This window comes from Aythya fuligula, chromosome 2 (genome assembly GCF_009819795.1).
Source record: "Aythya fuligula isolate bAytFul2 chromosome 2, bAytFul2.pri, whole genome shotgun sequence".
Taxonomy (NCBI): Eukaryota; Metazoa; Chordata; class Aves; order Anseriformes; family Anatidae; genus Aythya; species Aythya fuligula.
The window spans coordinates 46,929,026-46,949,661 of NC_045560.1; the positions used below are offsets into that span (position 1 = coordinate 46,929,026).

The following is a 20,636-nucleotide window of genomic DNA, read 5'->3' on the forward strand; positions in this document are numbered from 1 at the left end:
GCAAAGCCAAAAGCAAAACCCAATCTCTGTCCTAGAACACACAACGTTTTAAAAACTCAGCATAACAAATTAGCAATGAAACTATTTAACTATTCAGCTATTTCCTTCCTTCTTACAGCGCAAACATATTCTTCATTGTCTTTCGTACTCTGCTACAGAAAGAACACCTGTAGTGGCAGGTACTGAGAGTAGATCTAAACCCATGCCACAGCTTCCACTGTAGCTCTTGCACTTGTATATAAAGGCACCTGGAGAAGCAGAGAGTAGAAGCAGTGCACAAAGGATTTATTCCTATTTAAAGAAATTAGAGCATAATATATTTTGAACAGCTGGATGCTAACTTTCAAAATTCTTGCTCCATTGTTCAAACTTCTTCAGACTTACCAGGAAAAGTTTAACACAGCAATGGATGGAGGATACAAAACTTAACAAAACTAGATGAAATAACTTTCATAAACCCAAAAAATCACATATATGTAAAGAACAACATGTACATCAGAGAAAATCCCTCACAGATAAAAATCTTTAACAGAACTTTAAACCAAGAAAAATGAAGAAGCACTAATGACCTTTCCTCTTTACCCATATGTTAAAGTAGGCAGGTTTTAAATAAGCATTTTCAACATACTGGAATCTGTAGAAATATAGAACAAAGCAAAATCTAGTAGTAATTTGCAGCCATGCTTCTGAAATACAAGGACAAGTCAGAATCTAATCAGGACACGCTAACTATACAATTATCCTATCCTTTAATTAGAAACTTATAAAAAAAGATTTCCAGGTGGTACAAGCTGAGTAAAGCTTGGCCTCTAATTTTCTGTTCGTTAGGGAGTTAATGGAATTTAAATTTACATCTAGTTTCACTTTAAAGGAACATTTACATCTCTTCATATCTTATCATTTATCATGTTTAGCGATTAAAAAATTAATAGAAAATAAAAGAACTTATAAATGAAATATTAAATAGTTGAAATTCAGTTACTTTGTTTCAGGTCATTCAGCGAACATTTCCGAAAAGTCTTTGTCAATGGCTGGTTGAAACAAATCCATCAAAGGTGGACTTAACAACAAGTATATTGCCAAAAATTAAAATAGAAGCTAGACAGTGCTAAAGGTAGTAAAAAAGGGTCACAGGTATTCATGTCACAATAGAAGCTATAGTTAAGTGATAAGGAAGAACTTCAAGAAGTTTGGGGCTGGGAGAGTACATAGCAAATCTGAAATACCTTTAAGGAAAACAACACAGAAAACATTGTGTGATATGCTCAGGGAAATGCTCATGTACCATTTTGCTCACTTTGTGTTGAATGAAAGGCAGACCTCTAAAAGCCCTGTCCAACTCAAGAAGCATTCCTCTGCTCTAAGTTATTACACACACAGCCAACACAAATCTCTGGCACTGTATGATGGCAGCTGAGATGTGGGATGTGTCAGGGACACACTATAGCTCTCTGGAGAGATTTCAGTGCAGCCCTGTGATGTCTAGTGAAGCCCAGAGAATATTGACTTTAAACAGATAGATTTTAAAGATGATTACAGGCTACAAGGGACCATTCCCACTCCCAAATCCCTCAGGATCATGTTAAAATCAAACTAAACTGTTAAGAAAAAATCAGGAGGCTCACACCTAAGGAAATAACATTAAAGGTAATCACTCACTGCAAACTAATTTCAAGTTTACTGACTTTTCTAATGGTAGTAGTACCTGTTTTAAAATTTTGAATATAATCCTTTCCCTGTGCAATGATCATCAGACCATTTTCAAGGACGAAAATTTGGCTATGCATGTGTATCACAACTTAAAAGCAGGATCCTGTCCCCTGCCCAAGTTCTATGTTTGGACAGAGTTATTCAGATGTCTTTTGGAACCTGTAAGTCACTGTGACCTACAATTCCTTAAAAATTATAAGAGTCCTTGCCTTGTATTCGGGAGAAGCTTAAAACCAATGAAAACCTAGCAAACAGAGCTCTAAGATATCAAATTCTGTTGAGTAATTCCAACTTCAGTGACATTCCAGTAAGCTTACAAACAAGCAAATTCTCACCAGTTGAATAAGCAGGCTAATTAGGTCCGTCAGGGGTTTATTGATAAGCAGAAGGTCTTCAGCAGCCTGCGTGTCCCCTCCTGAGCCAGTTTTCTGTGCCTTAATAAGATGATAAAAAAAAATAAAAAGCAGCCTTAGTGACTGTTCAGTTATGAGAAACAAATTAGGTCCATTAGGTGGTCAAAGTATGAACAGAAGTTGGAATGAGACCTATACGCTCTTTTCTAGCTAAGTATTCCTGCACTCCCAAGGAGCAGTTGCACTCCCTGTGCCTGTAACAATAAGCACAAAGCAAAAGTGACTCACGCTGTCAGGCTCATTCTGCACAGGCTGAATGCACTGACCTACATGACATTTCTTCAACAAAATGCTATGAACTGCATATGCAAAAGACATTTCTAAAGCCACAAATATTTTATGTATTTGTATTCTCTTTCAACATGACTATTTTAGCATTAAATTTCACTTTTCCCTCCACCCCCACCCCCCTTTATTAGGAACAATTTTAAAAGCAACTCAAATCAAGAAAATCAAGATAACTCCAAAGTTAGGATCTCATCAGTGTCCACTTTTGCCCTTCTGATTCATTTTGTATCCTGAAATATTCATATTTTTACAATAGTTTATTTTTAATAGGAATAATAAAATCTGTAAGTGAACAAAGTTTGTGATAATATCTGTAACTACTTGTAATGCTGACCATTGTCATCACCCCTCATCAAAACACACTGCCATCCCAGGCAGTGCTGTTATGACCCATCTGTGCCCCAAGATGCTAGAAAGGTCTGCCTGCAAGATTTTTCATTTAGCTTCATCATCTTGCAGCAGCTTTGGACCCTGACCCTACAGTCTAGCTGCTAGAGGAAAACTTAAACATTTTACCTGGAGGACACATTTAAAATTCATTTTGTATTGTGTTTTACTTAAAGCTTAATCCCTAAACCATCTCCCAGGCATAATAACCAAGGATTTCTGTTTGGTTAAGTGAGCACAAGAGCAGGTCCCAAGAGACAGGAGACATTACTGCTGAAGTTCCACTGTTGGTTTTGATGAGTGGAATGAATAATGCCTTTCTTGCAGGAAGAGTTCTGAAACAGAAGAGCTCTGAAGAGCTCTTTCTCAGTAATAAGACACATTGGTATGTTCTTCCCTGAGACTCATCACAATGCTGAAGTCCAAGAAGGGCAAAAAGACAGTGCATAGAAGACAAAAAAATGACTGTTTATATTAACCAAGAATGGGAAGTAAGCCACCTGCACTTCAGCTAAATCTACAACAGTTTTTTCTGACCGGTGTTTGGATGGGAAGTAAGACATCCAACATAAGGATATTTGACTGCTTCAACTTTTATATACTTGGTGCCTTTGAAAAGAGAATAAATGATACTAGAGGAATTACACTTTATATATATAAAGGATATACACTACACCACACTTAAACCTACATTAAGTCACTAAATACTGAGCCCACTTCTCAAATTGAGATTGGAAAATACTTTCAAGCTGCTGGGGAACACCTGAGTGATACAGTATGATGCAACTGCTCCAAAGCAGATATGCAAATTAATCCAAACCTTTGTACCATTTCCATTAAAATACAAACACATGGACCACAGAGAGCCAACTCTTGAATGAAGCTAGATATAGTTATCAGCACCATCCAGCAAAAAGTACTGAATTGGAAGGAAACACACTATCGTGTTTTGCCTACCCAGCTGGATAAGGTCATCACTTTACATATAAAAAGTTAAAATAAAAGCAAGGATTCAAGCGGAGGGTGCTACCATCTGTAAAAGTCAACTAAAGCCCCAATAATGGTTATTATGAGAAAACTTAATTCTCTGTCTTAACTGCTACTATAGAAGGTATCTTATGCTGAAGATCTCTATGAAAATAGTCAAAGAATATTTGTTATCACTACCATGATGCATTGAGAGACACACAGATAGAGGAATATGCTGTAGATACATGGCAAATAGCAGTCAGCAACTAATGGCCACCATTCAACAGGGCATGTGTACCAAGGTAGCTGCAGAACCCACAGAAGCCCTGTGATGAGTATTGTCAAGACAGGTATGGCAAGGCATGGAAACACCACCTTAAATTTAGCTCTGTGGGGGTACAGGGCAAAGCTATACTTCAAAACTACAGCTGCCTCTTGTCCGTTAGTCTTCTTGAGTGAACAAGATTATTTTGACTGAAGTTGAACAAATCTGTAGCTGGAGTTCTGGTGTATCAATCAACTGATGTACTTATGTAAAGCCAGAATATAAATTAGCTTTGAATATATAGATGTAAATTAGATTTAATGTGTATAAACAAAAATAATCAGTTTCATTAATATTATCAATCTACGTGCAAGATCCTCCCTCCTCATGTTGTCCAGTATAATTGGTGTCACCATTTGCACAGGGTGTAAGTACAGAATTTAGCTCCCTATGATTACAAGGAGTGCTGCTAACAATACGACAATCAGAAATTAGCCTACAAACTTTCATTTGCAATCTAATTCTTAGATGAGAAAATGATTATAGAGCCTGCTATTAGAGGACTTGAAAAAGCCAAGGTAGTGTACCATCAGATCTATTTATTTATTTTTTTTCTAAGAAGTAAAAATTAAAACAAACCTGTCAAGGAAATATGTGGTTGACTGCTTGATAATGTAGCTGTTTATTTAAATCAGTATAGAAAAAACCCTCAATTTTCAATACTCACTTCATACCTTAAACTGTGTTTACAAAAAAAGAAAAGTCTCAGGAAGACCTTTTCAGAATAAGGAAGCTCTGTTCTGAACTACAGTACAACCTGGATGTAATTTTGAATCTCTGTCCTCCAGATATACTGGACCTAAGAGTGTTCCTGGGATTATCAACTAAAGAACAGGGAACATCAAAAACCTAACATGAAAAGTGTTGTTATTTGTAGACTAAACACAGATGTTACTTCCAGCTGACTAACTGAAGGAATTTGGTGGATCACTTAAAAACAAAGCAAGCATTGCCTGTTTAGCACCATATCTTAAAAAAAGGACATTCTTTTTCTTGTTTTCTTGTTGAGAGTTATGTGCAATTTCTTTGATTAATATCTTTTTGTGCTCCATTCTTAAGGAAGATGAAGTCTTCACTAGAAGAAGCCACCCTGTTAATGCTGTGTTTTGCAGTGGTTCAAACAGAAACTTAAAAGACTAGCAGCATAAGAGGGGAATACTTTTGTCAGCTCACATGCAGAGGTTACATATGCTTTTCAAGTACTGTAATCACATCTGATTTATAATGAAAAGATACTGGTTTTTATGGAGTAATCTTTTTTCTTTTAAAATGAACTGAAGGAAAAGGCTTTGAACTACCATTGAGAAAATGTCAAATTAAACTATTTATGGAGTACAGAAATGAAGCATTCAGCTAAGAGCTGTGTTTCCAGCACAGAGAGAGACTAAAATGAATATTCTAACCAAGCAAATACAGAAACAAAGGCAAGCAGTTGAAAATGTATGATCTTCTCTTTTCACCAAACTAAAAATCTAATAAAATTAGAATAGTGGGAAAATCATCATTAGGATAACAAAAAGGTATCTAGAAAAATGTTTAAGATGGTTACCACTCCCAGGAAATAAACTTCATACCTGTAAAGTCTGGCGTACAATGTTTGCTGTATACTTCAGCATGCAGTGCAAAATGTCAAACAAGGACAGAAGAAGTGCATTTGCTGTCTTGGTGCTGCTTTTATCATCTACCTCCAAGTATAGCGACACAGTTTCTATTAGGAGATTACAGACGTGAGAAGCCAGTCCTATGTAGACAGGGAGACCAAAAAAAAAAAAAACGCTATCAGGAAAAAAGAACAACTGAGAATAGCCCAGATGAAAATAATAGAATAGCATAAAAACAAATTTCACATACACAATGAATATTTATTAAATTTAATCTTTTTCCTCCATCATTATAATTACTGCCTCTTTTATCCACTTTGGAGCAGTTCATAAAGAGATCTAAACTGATACAATCAAATTTGCTAACTGCATGGAAACTTATATAACACTCATTAAAAAAGAGGAATTTTAGGAATCCTAAACTTTTCTGTAGCATGCTGGTACGCAAGTCTCCTTCACATCATCCCAGGTCTCAAGAACAAAACAATTTCTCCAGACTGTTACAGAACAACATATCAGCTATACCTAGGCTTCAGCCTAAAATTTCTGTTCTTAACTGGTGTTTCAATTTCTGCCTTACCCATATACTTCATCTGTAGAATTGAACAGTGTTATTATGCTTAATATAAAATATATTCAAAAGATTATTATAAATGGAAGACCAAATACTACACCTAAAATGCACTTAAGACTTGTTTGACTGGTGGTAGTAAGAAGTTTCCTGAAAATACTTGCCTTGAAGGTTTTTTCAGTACTTTTGGAATTTAATAACATCAGCTCCTGTAGCTTGCTTAACCCACAAATCAATTCACACATCAGAAAAAATACAATCCATTTCAAGAAAACACCAATTCAATTCAGAATCCATCTCATTTTCAAATACAAAGTACCTGAGTTCATTATATTTAATACTAATATTTTTCTTTCAGAATTTCACAAGGGATGAAAGATGTTTTGTTCCTCACCCAGAACAGAATTATGTGTGTAAACTACTTTCCTTTAAACTGGCAATTAGTCATGCTGTGACTTGGGTATGCCTATCTAATAGCCTTGCAGTGTATTAGTTTCTAGGCCCCACGACTACCAACAGTGACCAAAGTGAACATGTATTTCACTGAAGAGACTACTTCTTTTCCTTTAAAATGTATGTTTTGTTTTTTAAATAAATATATATATTTGCAAGCATCAGCACAAGACTAAAATAAGACATTGTAGAACACCCTGCGTAATTATACCATTAAGCTTTTGTTATTAAAAAAATCTGTGGGGCGACTATTTTTGCTTTGAAAGCTTCCCCATCAATTACCGAAACTTCCATGAAAAAAATTTCCTCCCCTATTCACCACCCTTAACACTTTCCTCAGGAAATTAAATACAAAAACATTCATTTAGAATGCAGTTACAGGTCAGGTTTGTTAAGACTTGCACTCTTACATCTCACATTTTTGTGTGTTTTTATGATTATTAGCACTGTTCTTCCACAACAGTTTGATTGATGGGCTACGGCTTGGGCTAAGCTTTGAATTTCCTGGGTTTTTGTCTGCATGCACCAAACTCTCAAAATTGTATCAGTTTAATCTTGCACATTTAATTTCCTTCTCCTTTTTTAAAGTACAGTTTCTGCTGCAGTTCTGAACACTTCACACACAAATGAGATAGCAAGCAGAGACATATTCAAGTGATGTCACCAATACCCACCAAGAAGAGAATAAACAGACATAATTGTACGTCTACCCAACACAAAACCTGTGGTTATTCCATGCCTTTTTTCACCAGGCTAAATTAGAAGAAACCTAAGAAAACAGCCCAGGCAAAGCTGGTCCCTATCAAAGAGAGGTCTGCAAATTGCCTGCAGGGATACAGCCGAGTACACTCTGTTTCTCCCTGTATATGACCACAAAACCCACAGCCACATCAAAATGAATGAGTCAGCCCTATTTCTAGATGGCTTACATATAACCCTTAAGACAGTGACTTGGAGATTAGCGCTGAGAAGGCCTCTTTCAAATGATGGCACTGTATGGGTCATCATCAGGAATTTTTGGGGCAGCAGTCCCAAAAATTAGCATTTAGAGCACTAAGTAGGGTATTTTATATGCATGCATGCTTACAGATTTGTATGTGCAAAAATATACGTTAAATCTTTTTTTTTTTTTTGAAAAAACATACCTATGCCTTGACTTAAAATACACTAAGAAAATCTAACGCATCTGAACTTTATAATAAAGACATCTAAAATAAAACACTGGTGCAAACTGTTCCCTAACACACTGCATGATTCATGCAGAAATCCTGGTTCCACAGATAAAAAAAAATAAAACAGATTGCCCTCTTGCCAAGTAAATAAAGTTCCAGACATATCCTTTATTGTGTCACAACAAAATCAAAACTGAAGGCCATAATTGTAGACATGTAAATATACTTCTTGCTTACACCACAAGACAAAATACACATTCCTTGTCCTCAAAAAGACAGTTGGAAAACTAGTATAATTTGCAGTGACCATGACAAAATTCAGTAGAAGTTTCACAGCTTCAGCCACTGGCACTATAACCAATTTATTCTATAGGTAGCTATAAAGATCAAGCCACATATGTGCATTCTAAAAACAGAATCTTAAAACAGCCTGAAAAAAAAAAAAAAGAGGATGCAATTCTAATAAAATGAAAGTATTCATAATTCAGTAAATCATAATCTAGAAATTGCACATAAAAATCTACATTTCAGAAGATAAATTGTTTTTCTGCCAAATTTTACAACTGATTCAAGAACCACATGCTTAGTTTCCAATAAAGCCTAAACCAATATTTATCTTTAAAATATTCCGACAACATATTTCTGAGTCATATTTAACAGACATTTATTTCTCATGCATTGCTTCTCAAAAGACACACCCTGTGCACTCCTGAACCTTGGAAGTGGTGGATCTGAATCTGAATTCTGTGTCACAGTGGAGAGCTAAATTGGAACAAATCAAGGAAGATTGTTCCACTGAGAAAAGCTACATATTTCTTTTATTTTTATTTTTTTTTAAGAATTCTGATAATTCCAAGTATCTTGGCAACACTCCACTTATTCAAGAGAAAAATCTTGGTAATATTTTACATGGGTTAAAGAAACGCATCATCATTTCTTTCAGCTGGCCATTACTTATTAACAACATTGAGTAAAAACTTATTAACTTATCATATATATTTTTATTACCCTACTAACTTGAAATTCCAGAAAACAAAATGATTAAAGTATATCATGTCATATAGTTTATAGCTATAATTATACATTTATTATACATGTACTTCACAGACACTAGTGATGCCTTCTATTGCTTTGTAAAATAAGGAGGATCTCCAGTGTATTAAACCTCAGTGCAGTTCTCCAATATTCAAATTTTGCAGAAAAATAATATAAAAGTTAGATTTTGTCTTGGAGTTATGTTTGTAAATCAACATAACTATCAAAAATACAAAAAAAAAAAAAAAAAAAAAAAAAAGCTGTTCTGATTGCAATTTAAGATTCATAAACTGTATTGAAAGGATGGCATCTGAAATTCCTAGCTTTATAGCATTTGACAAACCCAGTATTCACAGAGTATTTTTCTTGCCCAAAGAGACCTTTGCAATGAACTGAGCATTTAGCTAATAGGATTTTATGAATGTGGACTGCGATGGCTATGTTTGTGTTTTACAAATCTTTTCAAAAGATGAAAGGAGTCTTTTGGCCCGTGATACAGCTAATCGGACAGAATGTGCCGTGATACCTTCTGGAATGAAAGCTGAGAGGAGATATTTTATTCTTAACTATTAGCAAGATGGATAAAGGAAGAGAAATCTTCACTTCCAAATCATATGAAACATCAAAGGACAGCCTAGGAAGCAATCTTCTAGGCAATCCTTTCATGCCTACCAGCAATTAGAGCATTCAACAAACCTGTCTGCTTCTAGCTGAAGAAAGTGTTAGAGCAGGTGCACTTCCTCCTAACAATACCACCACGCAGCCAAGCAGCCAGCAAAAAAAGCCTCAGCCTGGCAAAAAGGTTTCTCTTTGTTCCTTTCTTCACGTCGCTCTCTGGAGAGCTGTTTTTCCCATTTGTATCACACCTACACAACTGACTCCCCAGGGATATTATGGAATATATATTCACTATGCTTTTCTTCCTTCTCTTACTTTCAGAGTGGACTTGACTTTTTTTTTTTTTTTCCTTCCTTAAACAACTAAAAATAATAACTTATTGGGAACTTGAAACTACACTGCCAAACTAAAAAACATATTTCATAATCTTTTTCTTATTAACAGTAAAACTCTAAATTATTGCTAAGAAGAAACACAGGACTGTAGTCTGATAGGTTATTTTGCATAGGAAAGAGCTCCTAAGTACTTGAGCCCTTAAAATAACCCATAACATCATAAAGATTACAGAATCACAGAATTACAGAATTTTCTAGGTTGGAAGAGACCTCAAGGTCATCGAGTCCAACCTCCAACCTAACGCTAACAGCCCTCCACTAAACCATATCCCTAAGCTCTACATCTAAACCTCTTTTGAAGACTTCCAGGGATGGTGACTCCACCACTTCCCTGGGCAGCCTGTTCCAGTGCCTCACAACCCTTTCAGTGAAGAAGTTCTTCCTAACATCTAGCCTAAAACTCCCCTGGCTCAACTTAAGCCCATTCCCCCTCGTCCTGTCACCAGGCACGTGGGAGAACAGGCCAACCCCCACCTCGCTACAGCCTCCCTTGAGGTACCTAAAAAGAGCGATAAGGTCACCCCTGAGCCTCCTCTTCTCCAGGCTGAACAAGCCCAGCTCCCTCAGCCGCTCCTCGTAGGACTTGTTCTCCAGGCCCCTCACCAGCTTTGTCGCCCTTCTCTGCACCCGCTCAAGCACCTCGATGTCCTTCTTGTAGCGAGGGGCCCAAAACTGAACACAGTACTCGAGGTGCGGCCTCACCAGAGCTGAGTACAGGGGGACGATCACCTCCCTAGCCCTGCTGGTCACACTGTTCCTGATACAAGCCAGGATGCCGTTGGCCTTCTTGGCCACCTGAGCACACTGCTGGCTCATATTCAGCCGACTATCCACCATCACTCCCAGGTCCTTCTCTGCCTGGCAGCTCTCCAACCATTCCTCTCCCAGTCTGTAGCTCTGCTTGGGGTTATTGCGCCCCAGGTGCAGGACCCGGCACTTGGCCTTGTTAAACTTCATGCAGTTGACCTCAGCCCATCGGTGCAGCCTATCCAGATCCTCCTGCAGAGCTTTCCTACCCTCAAGCAGATCGACACATGCACCTAACTTGGTGTCATCTGCGAACTTACTGAGGGTGCACTCGATGCCCTCATCCAGATCATCGATGAAGATATTAAAGAGGACCGGCCCCAGCACCGAGCCCTGGGGGACGCCACTAGTGACTGGCCTCCAACTGGACTTGGCTCCATTCACCACGACTCTTTGGGCCCGGCTATCCAGCCAGTTTCTAACCCAACGAAGCGTGCGCCAGTCCAAGCCAAGAGCAGCCAGTTTCTTGAGGAGAATGCTGTGGGAGACGGTGTCAAAAGCCTTGCTGAAGTCAAGGTAGACCACATCCACAGCCTTTCCCTCATCCACCCAGCGCGTCACTCTGTCATAGAAGGAGATCAGGTTCGTCAGGCATGACCTGCCTTTCATAAAGCCATGCTGACTGGGCCTGATCGCCTGCTTCCCCTTCAAGTGCTGCATGATGACTCTCAGGAGGATCTGCTCCATGAGCTTTCCTGGCACTGAGGTCAAACTGACAGGCCTGTAGTTTCCTGGGTCTGCCCTCCGGCCCTTCTTGTAGATGGGCGTCACGTTTGCTAGCCGCCAGTCGATTGGGACCTCCCCCGATAGCCAGGACTGTTGATAAATGATGGACAGTGGCTTGGCCAGCTCCTCTGCCAGTTCCCTCAGTACCCTTGGGTGGATCCCATCTGGCCCCATCGACTTGTGCACATCTAAGTGCCGTAGCAGGTCACCAACCAGTTCTTCATGGATAATGAGGGCCACATCCTGCTCCCCATCCCCTTCCACCAGCTCAGGGTACTGAGTATCCAGAGAACATCCGGTATTGCCGCTAAAGACTGAGGCAAAGAAGGCATTGAGCACCTCCGCCTTTTCCTCATCTCTTGTAACTAAGTTTCCCTCCGCATCCAGTAAAGGATGGAGATTCTCCTTAGTCCTCCTTTTTGTGTTGATGTATTTATAGAAACGTTTTTTGTTATCTTTAACGGCAGTAGCCAGATTGAGCTCCAGATGAGCTTTGGCCTTCCTAATTTTGTCCCTGCACAGCCTCGCTACTTCTTTAAAGTCCTCCTTAGTGGCCTGCCCACTTTTCCAAAGCTTATAAACCCTCTTTTTCCTCCTAAGATCAAGCCACAATTCTCTGTTGAGCCAGGCCGGTCTTCTTCCCCGCCAGCTCGTCTTTGGGCACGTGGGAACAGACCGTTCCTGCGCCATTAAGACTTCCCTCTTGAAGAGCGCCCAGCCTTCCTGGACCCCTCTGCCCTTCAGAACCGCCTCCCAAGGGACTCCACCAACCAGTGTCCTGAGCAGTTCAAAGTCAGCCCTCCGAAAGTCTAATACAGCGGTTTTACTGGTCCCCTTCCTGGCCTCGCCAAGAATTCTTCACAAACCCTTATTTACCTGTATAAACCTGGACTTCATTTGCATTCTTTGCATCACAACCATACTGCTCAAAGTTTTCTGATTTGAACATCTGAAAACAGGCAACATAAGAAAATGGTATCTTTAGGGTAATGGCATTTTTAAAGAGGCTCATTATTTTTTGCTATTTTTGTTTATTATTTGTTAATGATATTTACTTCCTTTTAGGAACTATTTGCATCAGTATTATAATATTATTGAGGGAAGAATGAACTAGGAAGTTAGGTCAACACTGATTTCAAGATTTGGTGAGTTATGGATATCAGATCCAGTGGAATGAAAAAGTCTTTAATTGCATGGCTGCTGCCCTGAAAATTATTTTCTATTCTTATCTTAAAAATGAGTAGCATCTGAAGAAGAAAATTTTGCACATATTCAGAGTCATACACTCATACAGAGACAGAGTGGACATTCTGTTACTGAGTAAAAAAAAATCACGAAGTTTGAGGAACAAAAATTTCACTTCAGGTGGTCACACCGAAGGGTTTGGGGTTCAGCTTTTCCTGCACATGCTGCAGGTAGGGCACTGTGCAGTATTGGTCAGTGGGTACCCACTTTTTCTAAGTGGGTATGGTAAGGATTATGACAATCAGGGAAGAAAGCCAGTCGTCACTATTACTACGAGGCTGAAAGCAGACAGGGAAGAATTCATTATCCTGAGTGTGGATGCCTAAGAGAAACACACACCTGACATTCTCAGTGGCATGATTTTTCTGCTTTCAGTCAGTCAAGGCGAGAGACATGACATGGCTCTAATTCAATTTTTCAGGAGTGGCAATGTTTGGTGGTTACTGTTAGAAGGCAGTTTAGAGGTGACATCTTTTGTTAGCAAAGAAAGAGCTTACTACTGATAACTTCCCAGGGAACCATGTCAAACTCTTCTAAGACAAAGAGAATCCTCCCAGCACTGAAATCTACTTTCTTCTAAAATTTAAATTATGGAACAAACATGCAGGTGATTAAGACTAACAACTGTTTAGCACAGCTAAGAGATAGAAAATAAGTGGATACTAACTTAAAAATGTATTTGAGCATATAAAAATAGCAAAAATACAACTTGAACAATCTAGGAGTAATAAAATATTCACATACTGCTTAATATGCTTGACTAGTCAGTATAAAACCAGTAAAACAAAAAAAAATTACACAAACTAGGCAAGGAAGTTGTTATTCTGTATGAAAAGAAGCAGTTAGAAAAAAAAAAAAAAAAAAAAAGATGAAGAATATTTCTAAAAGTGTAATAACTGATCCCTTGGGAGTTCCTGTTTTGCTATTTCTTAAAAATGAAAAGATGAGAATTTTCCTACCTTAGAATCTCATTAAGGTTTCTGTAACAAAATTTCAACCAAATTCAACTTCTGGTATCAGTCTGACTCTACCATACCAGAGTCAAGTCAGAAAAGATAGCCAAGATGTTTGCAACTAAGTTCACAGCACTCGTGGGTATATAACATCAAAGTTTTGAAGGCAGGGAATTTTGGTTTTGAGATTTACTGAGGTGGCCCTCATTCCTAGGAATGTAACTTGTTGACCGTGAGCACAAACTTGTTCAGCAAGGACACGCGAAGTATCAGAAGGTAACTTTTTTCCCAAAATAATTATAAAAACATCCAAATGCTTTCTGGTACTATGAGAAAAAATAATAAATCCAAAATTGATATGAGAGAATACTGCATAACTGTGGACTATAATGATGTTCAGGGGATCTATTCAGAGTGTTGACAAGACATTAATAGTGCCTCATTTCAGCAGTCAGGTTTGATTTGTTTGGATACCACACTGTTGGCACCACAGTCTCTCGAAATACTGTCTGCTTCTTACATTCTGTAATAGCTGAGAATAATTGCTCATCTACCTCAAAAAGATAAGTGAAAAACATAATGGAAAGGTAGGATCCACTGAAGATGCACACACAATGCTTAAATGCTTATATCAGAAGGCTTGTGGAACTGGATATAAAAGAAACATTTATTTTTAAATTAGGTATTCAAATTAAACTTCTGCTCTCCAGAATTGAAATATAGTACCCAGCAGTCATAAGAAGTGCTGCCAGTTCTGTCACTAATGTATGTCATGTACATCAAAAGTAGGATGCTTTTTTGTTAATCAGGGAGCATAAAGCCCTTGATGCATGTAAAATTGAGTGCTATCATCCCGAGAGATACGTGACAATACAACAGAACACAAAAGTGAGGCCGCCTGACAGATATTCATTTTGTAAACAGCTTTGTTGACTGCAAATACTGGCTCTTCCCAGATGTTTGCTAGTGATCAATTGCTGGAGGTTACTCCTCCTGCAATGTGTGAGAGCACGTGTGGGTACATGCTGGTCTCCCCTGGCAAACTATGTTAGGTTGCTTGTTGCTGTTTAGATGGGCAGCCTCCCTAAGCCCATCTGACTTAGCCTGAAGCAGACTCACACACTCAGATGACTCTTTGAGCTGGAAGACGTAGGGAAGGATGGAGGTGGATGTCATACAGTGACTTCAAGGGGCACACATTTAAAATATTTGTCTTTTTGGGGCATATATTAAAAACAAAACTTGCAATCTCTTCATATGGATTTAAGCTTTTTTTTTTTTTTTTTTTGATACTGTATTTCAATATGCCAATTCTGCAGTGCTTGCAAGCACAACCTTCTTCCATCACAAAATAAATAAATAAAACAAGACAGTAATAAGATGAAATTGCATTTTCTGGATTTACTATTATTGCTATTATTAGGTAAACTTTACAGTACCTTTTCACTTAGATATTCTCCGTATGTCAGAGACACGATAGAGATGGCATTCCGTTTAATAAAGCACATTTATTCTACAGCAGGCTATACTTCAAGTCAGGTCTTGATAAACCCTGTTTCATCCCTTACAAGGTAATAACTAAAATAAAATCTTTTGGTTATGTTAGATGAGGTTAAAAAATTGTTTACTAGATTAAAATCTCTCTCTCTCTCTCTTTTTTTTTTTTTTTTTTTTTTTTTTTTTTTTTTAAGATTAGGAAATCTTTGCATTCAACGAGATTCGGAGTCAGAAAAGACTCAGAAAAGCTTTTTGATTTGTTGCTCAGACAGATCAAGCCTGTAACAATTACTGTGTGATAAAATACAGGGGGAATTTGTATCCTCGGCTTAATTTAGAACTAGAAATTCTTCTAAAGGGATTGCTGTTTTAATAATAGACTTCCTGCCACATAAGATTAAACCCTGTTTATCTACTTCAAGTATCTTCATATCTCTGCTTTGGCATCAACTTTCCCTTCTACTGAAATCCTTCAGAGACTACATTCAAACTCTGAGAGCTGCCTTTCTGACAAAACCTGTACAGGCCAGATATGAACTGCTTCAGAATATGGATATAGCACTGAACTGCTGTCACCAATTGACAGCATTCATCAGCTTTGAACGATGCTACCAGCACTAATTGCTCTAGCTTGGCCTTCAAGAGTCCCTGGACTGCAAGTGATAAGGACCAACGAACCCTAGCTTCAGAAAATTCTCTGAAGTTTTCAAACAGTTTTAAATTAGAGAAATAAAACACAGTTGACAAATATTCCCCCATATACGTAGCAAAGAATAAGTGCAGAAACTCTATATAATTCCCCACAGAAAAGTCATGCTCTGTAAGATACTATATATTTATTCCTACTCTTGGTCTATTTACATCAGCCTTCCATGGGATGAAAACTCACACAGTACAGATACTTGGATTCTCAAGTGACAGTCTTTTGCAATTGTTACTACTAGACCAAAGCACAAAAGCAAAGGCTAGAGTAACCACTAAGTGCGACTTGCTGCTGCTTATTACAACAAAACTCAAACTATGCCACAGTTTCCCGTAACATCCTGCATTATTCATCAATGAAGGTTTGAACATAAATGAAAGCTGACAAGTAGCTGCAACTGTCCAAGGTGGCTTTGGTGTATTTACGTGATCAAAGGGCTTAAACAGAAGTCAGGACATCTCAGGACAGTAAAATCTGGTTTTGTGCCTGTGAGCAGATAAACGCTTTAGCCTCAAACCTCTTCTGCCAGCTCAGCTGTTTTCTGAAAAAATGTAAGGAAAACACCACCCAACAGACTCTTCCTAATTTGCTGTCTTCTGACTATACCACTAAGGCTGTGTCTGATTAAGTCTCTAAAACCTTACCACCTGGATCTCTGAGCTCAAACCCACCACACCGTGATCACGTTGCCAATTCAGATGGTACCAGAAGTACTTCACCCAATCCCCATCATTAATTCATCCTACACCAACAGAGCCTTCATTTTCCATCAGCATAGCTACTGATATGTACCAACTATCATGGCTACAAGTGACTGTGCTCCATCAGCTTATTTATCAAAAGGCAGTCCAGACTCTGAAAGAATAATACGTCTTCTTGTGTTTGAATTCAATTTTCCACACCCTGTGTACCACATCTCAACAGGAGCATGGGTCTATTCACTTAGTGGGCTGTTAACAGCACGCACATTATCTGTGCACGTGCATGTTGCTGAGAGTAGTGAAGCCTGTGCATACAGAAACTGGCTCCTACTGTAAGGAGGTCACATGGACTGGCTTGGTCTACCAGGCTACCTTGACCCAAGACAACCAATTTTGAAATAGAAACAGGAAACTATAGCACCTTCCCCAACAATGAGCTGAACTAGATCCTGCTGCGGATCTGATGCTTTTAACTGAGAATTTGGACCCTGTTTTGCTCAAGGGCCTAATTTCTTCAGAGGCAAGAAAGAAGTTAGGGACATTGATAAAGTGACAGTCAGAGAGATAGCCACCAAAAAACAAATGAATTTAGAGAGTCAGGATCTTTTTGTTAAGTGGGTGACCTGTGAAGATGTGCAACAGAACAGCAAAAGAAACTTGGTAATGCCAGTCCTGTTTTAGCACCTCTTCATTTTTCTCTATCATGCCTGCTCTGCTGGGCTTCTTTGGTATTAAGGTACTACAGTGTCCCAGTAACTCTACCACTATGATGAATGAATGCACATTGCTCCCACATTAGGAGCCTCCCTCATCCTGTCCCAGTTAGAAGCGATTTGCTGTGCCCCATGTGTCCCTTCTTCTGTGCCTTTTGCACTGACACTGAAATGTACCTACATTTCTTCTCCAGCCTGCTTGTTCCCAGACCACTGATTCTCAAAAGCAAGTTCAGGCAAAGGCATTAAGTTCCATCCTTTTGTTTGATGAGATAGGCGTTTGGATGGGGAAAAGAGGGTGTGAAGAGGGAGCTTGCAACGAAGGGCTTATATTCCTTTGTTCCTCCCCCATGTCATTTCCAGTGAAAAGACAAACATCAAAAATAAGATTTAATAATAGCTTGAAACAATGAAGTAATATCCCCACCATTTTATAAGATAATACGCCCTACAAGACATTCAGCATAGATCACTACTTCCACCTAGGATTTAGGATTCCAACAGATATCCTACAGTATGACGGTATCAGGGCATATTTGACAGGGCTTCCCTCTGTTTGCACGCAGAAACACTTTTTCTGGGTCGGAGATAAAATTTGTGTGTTGAATGGCTTTATAGATGCCCAAGGAGTTTCACAAAAGGAATACACATTTTTCTAGATTGAACCAATATACAGTTGCCACCTGTAAATAGCTGAGATCTGCTAAAAAAATTGGCTCTGCTCTGTAAGAACTAGATTTGTCCTTTGCCTTTGTCCACCAATATTTTTAGAAAGATAGAAATTACCAGACTTAGTGAAGATTGAGCACTAAGGAAGAGGGACTTTGGAAGTACGATACAAACAGTGAAGTCTGGATCTATTGAGTCTGGATCTATGCCAAACAAAAGCAGCTCTGGTGGGAAGACCGGGGGAATTAAGATCTGCAGAACTGGACTGTCAATGAATTATGCAAGAACTGGAGAGAAGCTGCAGGAAGTAGACATGAGAAATGAGAGATGTGTATAATTAAGTTTTCAAGATAAGCAGTTTCACAGCAAGTTGACGTCAAACATTTTACACAATCTGGCCTGCCAGAATACTGTGCTGAGCTGGGATAGTAGGCTACAATTCAGCCTGGGAAGAGTGGGTGTCACAGGCAGCACAAACATGGGCTTCTATCTTCTATCAAAACCATACCTTCTCTCAAAACCCCTAAATCTTCCTTGATAAAAAAAAATGTTCCTTTGGGCATTTTATCTGCCTTTTCCTTATCTTAACTCTGACTTCTCCTTACAGTATAGACAAAATACTGCCTCTAAACTCATCTTGTACTGCTGTCTGACCAATGCGCTCTCTGAACTCAACAAGTAAGTTCTGAAGAAAGTGCCAAATAAATAACAGTTCAAGAGCATTTTTCTTGTAAGATAAATAATGGCATAAACTCACACTTTATGTCACTCTGGGTCAGGTGGCAGGATCAAAATATTCAATATTTGTCTGTGTGAGGAAAGGACACAGCTACTCTATTTGGCAAGAAGCTGTATTGGAAAGACTGTTGAGTCATCATGTTGGTTGTTTTTTTTTTCCAATCTCCATGTAATGCATATAGTAACAGTAGTTTTGCTGCCATCCAAAGAAATAAGTCATATTTCATGGCTGTATCATTGGCTAAAAAGCTGTATGTCACAATCTGGGCATAATAGGTAGGAAATACGATCTTTTAAAAGTGTGAATAAATCCATTAACAACACTATGCAGGACTTTTGCCAAGTCTCACAGGAATAGGGATGAGAGGTTTGAGTAAGCAACTTGTAATACGATAGGCAAAAAAGAATGGCCCTCAGGAACTGGAACTAAGTGGATGCAGGCAAACTAGAAGTTTCCACCTTTATTTTTCCTCATTTTCCCCAGAATGTGGGTGATAATGATGAAAAAAAATAAATCTAATTTGTTACAATCTCCTAAAAGGCAGAAATAGAACTTGAGACCTTATAAAGACATCAATTTTCTTCTCCTATTCTTCATGAAAATTCAAAGGGAACCATGTATTAGTTTTCTCCAAACAAAAGGAAAGAGCAGCTACCTAATGCAAAATTATCTAAGAATGTGAAAACATTTATGGAAACCTTTAAATACTTTTTTTTTTTTTTTTTTAAACTTAAAAACCAACCAACCAACTAAAACACCACAACAACACAATGTTTTATCAAGTTAGGACCTCTTTATTTGTAGTTAGATTGATTTTTGCTTAAAACTGAGATCTGAAATCAACCTAGCTTTCCTTGAGTAGAAGTCTAAGCTGACAAACTTCCATCTTCAAAAACCCTTCTTAATTACATATAAGCTCAATTGGGAAAAAAGTTTCAGCCAGATAGAGACAAAAATAATACATATTTTTTAAAGGGCTGATACCCAAGTCTGTGACGCATTTATGGAAAGGTAATGAAGAAAATCAAATTCCATCATCAAATAAATGTCTGCATTTTTGTCAGAGCAACTTAAATAATCGCCCTCAGCTGGAGGTTTCTATTGCAGTTCAGTCATGTTCCCTCCACACCTGGTATTTCTATAAAGCATAAATAATCATGGATGCAAATATGCACCTAATCAGTCACCATATCAACTCTACCAGGCAATGACCAAATGCTATAGGAACAAAATGCTAGTAAAGGACTGGTAGCTTGCCTAAATAACTTTGAAAACATAAACACTCACTTGAATTCATACTGACTTAGAATGGTGGAAAACCTGTGTGGACATGGACCTGTGGCTTTAGACTTCAAAAGAAATTTACACATAAAAATGATTTTTGAAATATGAAATGCAGATAAAAATATTACTTTGGAAAAAAGCGTTTGTAAAAACTACGTTAAAAAAAACATTATAAAATTAGATCCTGAAGAGGAAAAAAAACAAACATCAAGCTATAAAAACTACATATAAACATTGTAGGTAAAAATCTGAAACAAACAAAAAAGAATATGTGGGTGAAAAAAACAAACAAACAAAAAAAGAATATCACAGAAAAATAGTTTTGCATTTTTGTACAAATTGAGACTTTCAGAAGGCTTTAAAAACATACGACTCACTCTCTACATCTCCCTGGGAGGGGAAGTGCAGAGGCAGGTGGTGGTCTCTTCTCCCTGGTCACTGATGATAGGATTCATGGGAATGGCACAAAGCTGCACCAGGGGAGGTTCAGACTGGATACAAGGAAAATATCTTTACTGTGAGGGGTGTCAAACACTGGAATAGGCTTCCTTGTGAGGTGGTTGATGCCCCACACCTGTCAGTGTTCAAGAGGCATTTGGACAATGCCCTCAATGATATGCTTTAACTTTAGCACTGCAGTGGTCATGCAGTTGGACTTATCT

At 38.3% G+C, this 20,636-nt stretch overlaps 1 protein-coding gene across 6 annotated transcripts in view; it reads right to left on the reverse strand.

Moving 5' to 3' along the window:
- The window catches only part of ULK4 (unc-51 like kinase 4), a 241,679-nt gene that overhangs the window by 63,689 nt on the left and 157,354 nt on the right, over positions 1-20,636 (reverse strand). For all 6 annotated transcript variants that reach the window (XM_032182763.1, XM_032182767.1, XM_032182765.1 and 3 more), the window contains exons 33-34: positions 5,667-5,833; positions 2,046-2,144 (exon numbers count right to left, since the gene is read on the reverse strand). In XM_032182763.1, coding sequence (XP_032038654.1) covers positions 2,046-2,144; positions 5,667-5,833 — 266 coding nt within the window. The remainder of the gene's footprint in view (positions 1-2,045; positions 2,145-5,666; positions 5,834-20,636) is intronic.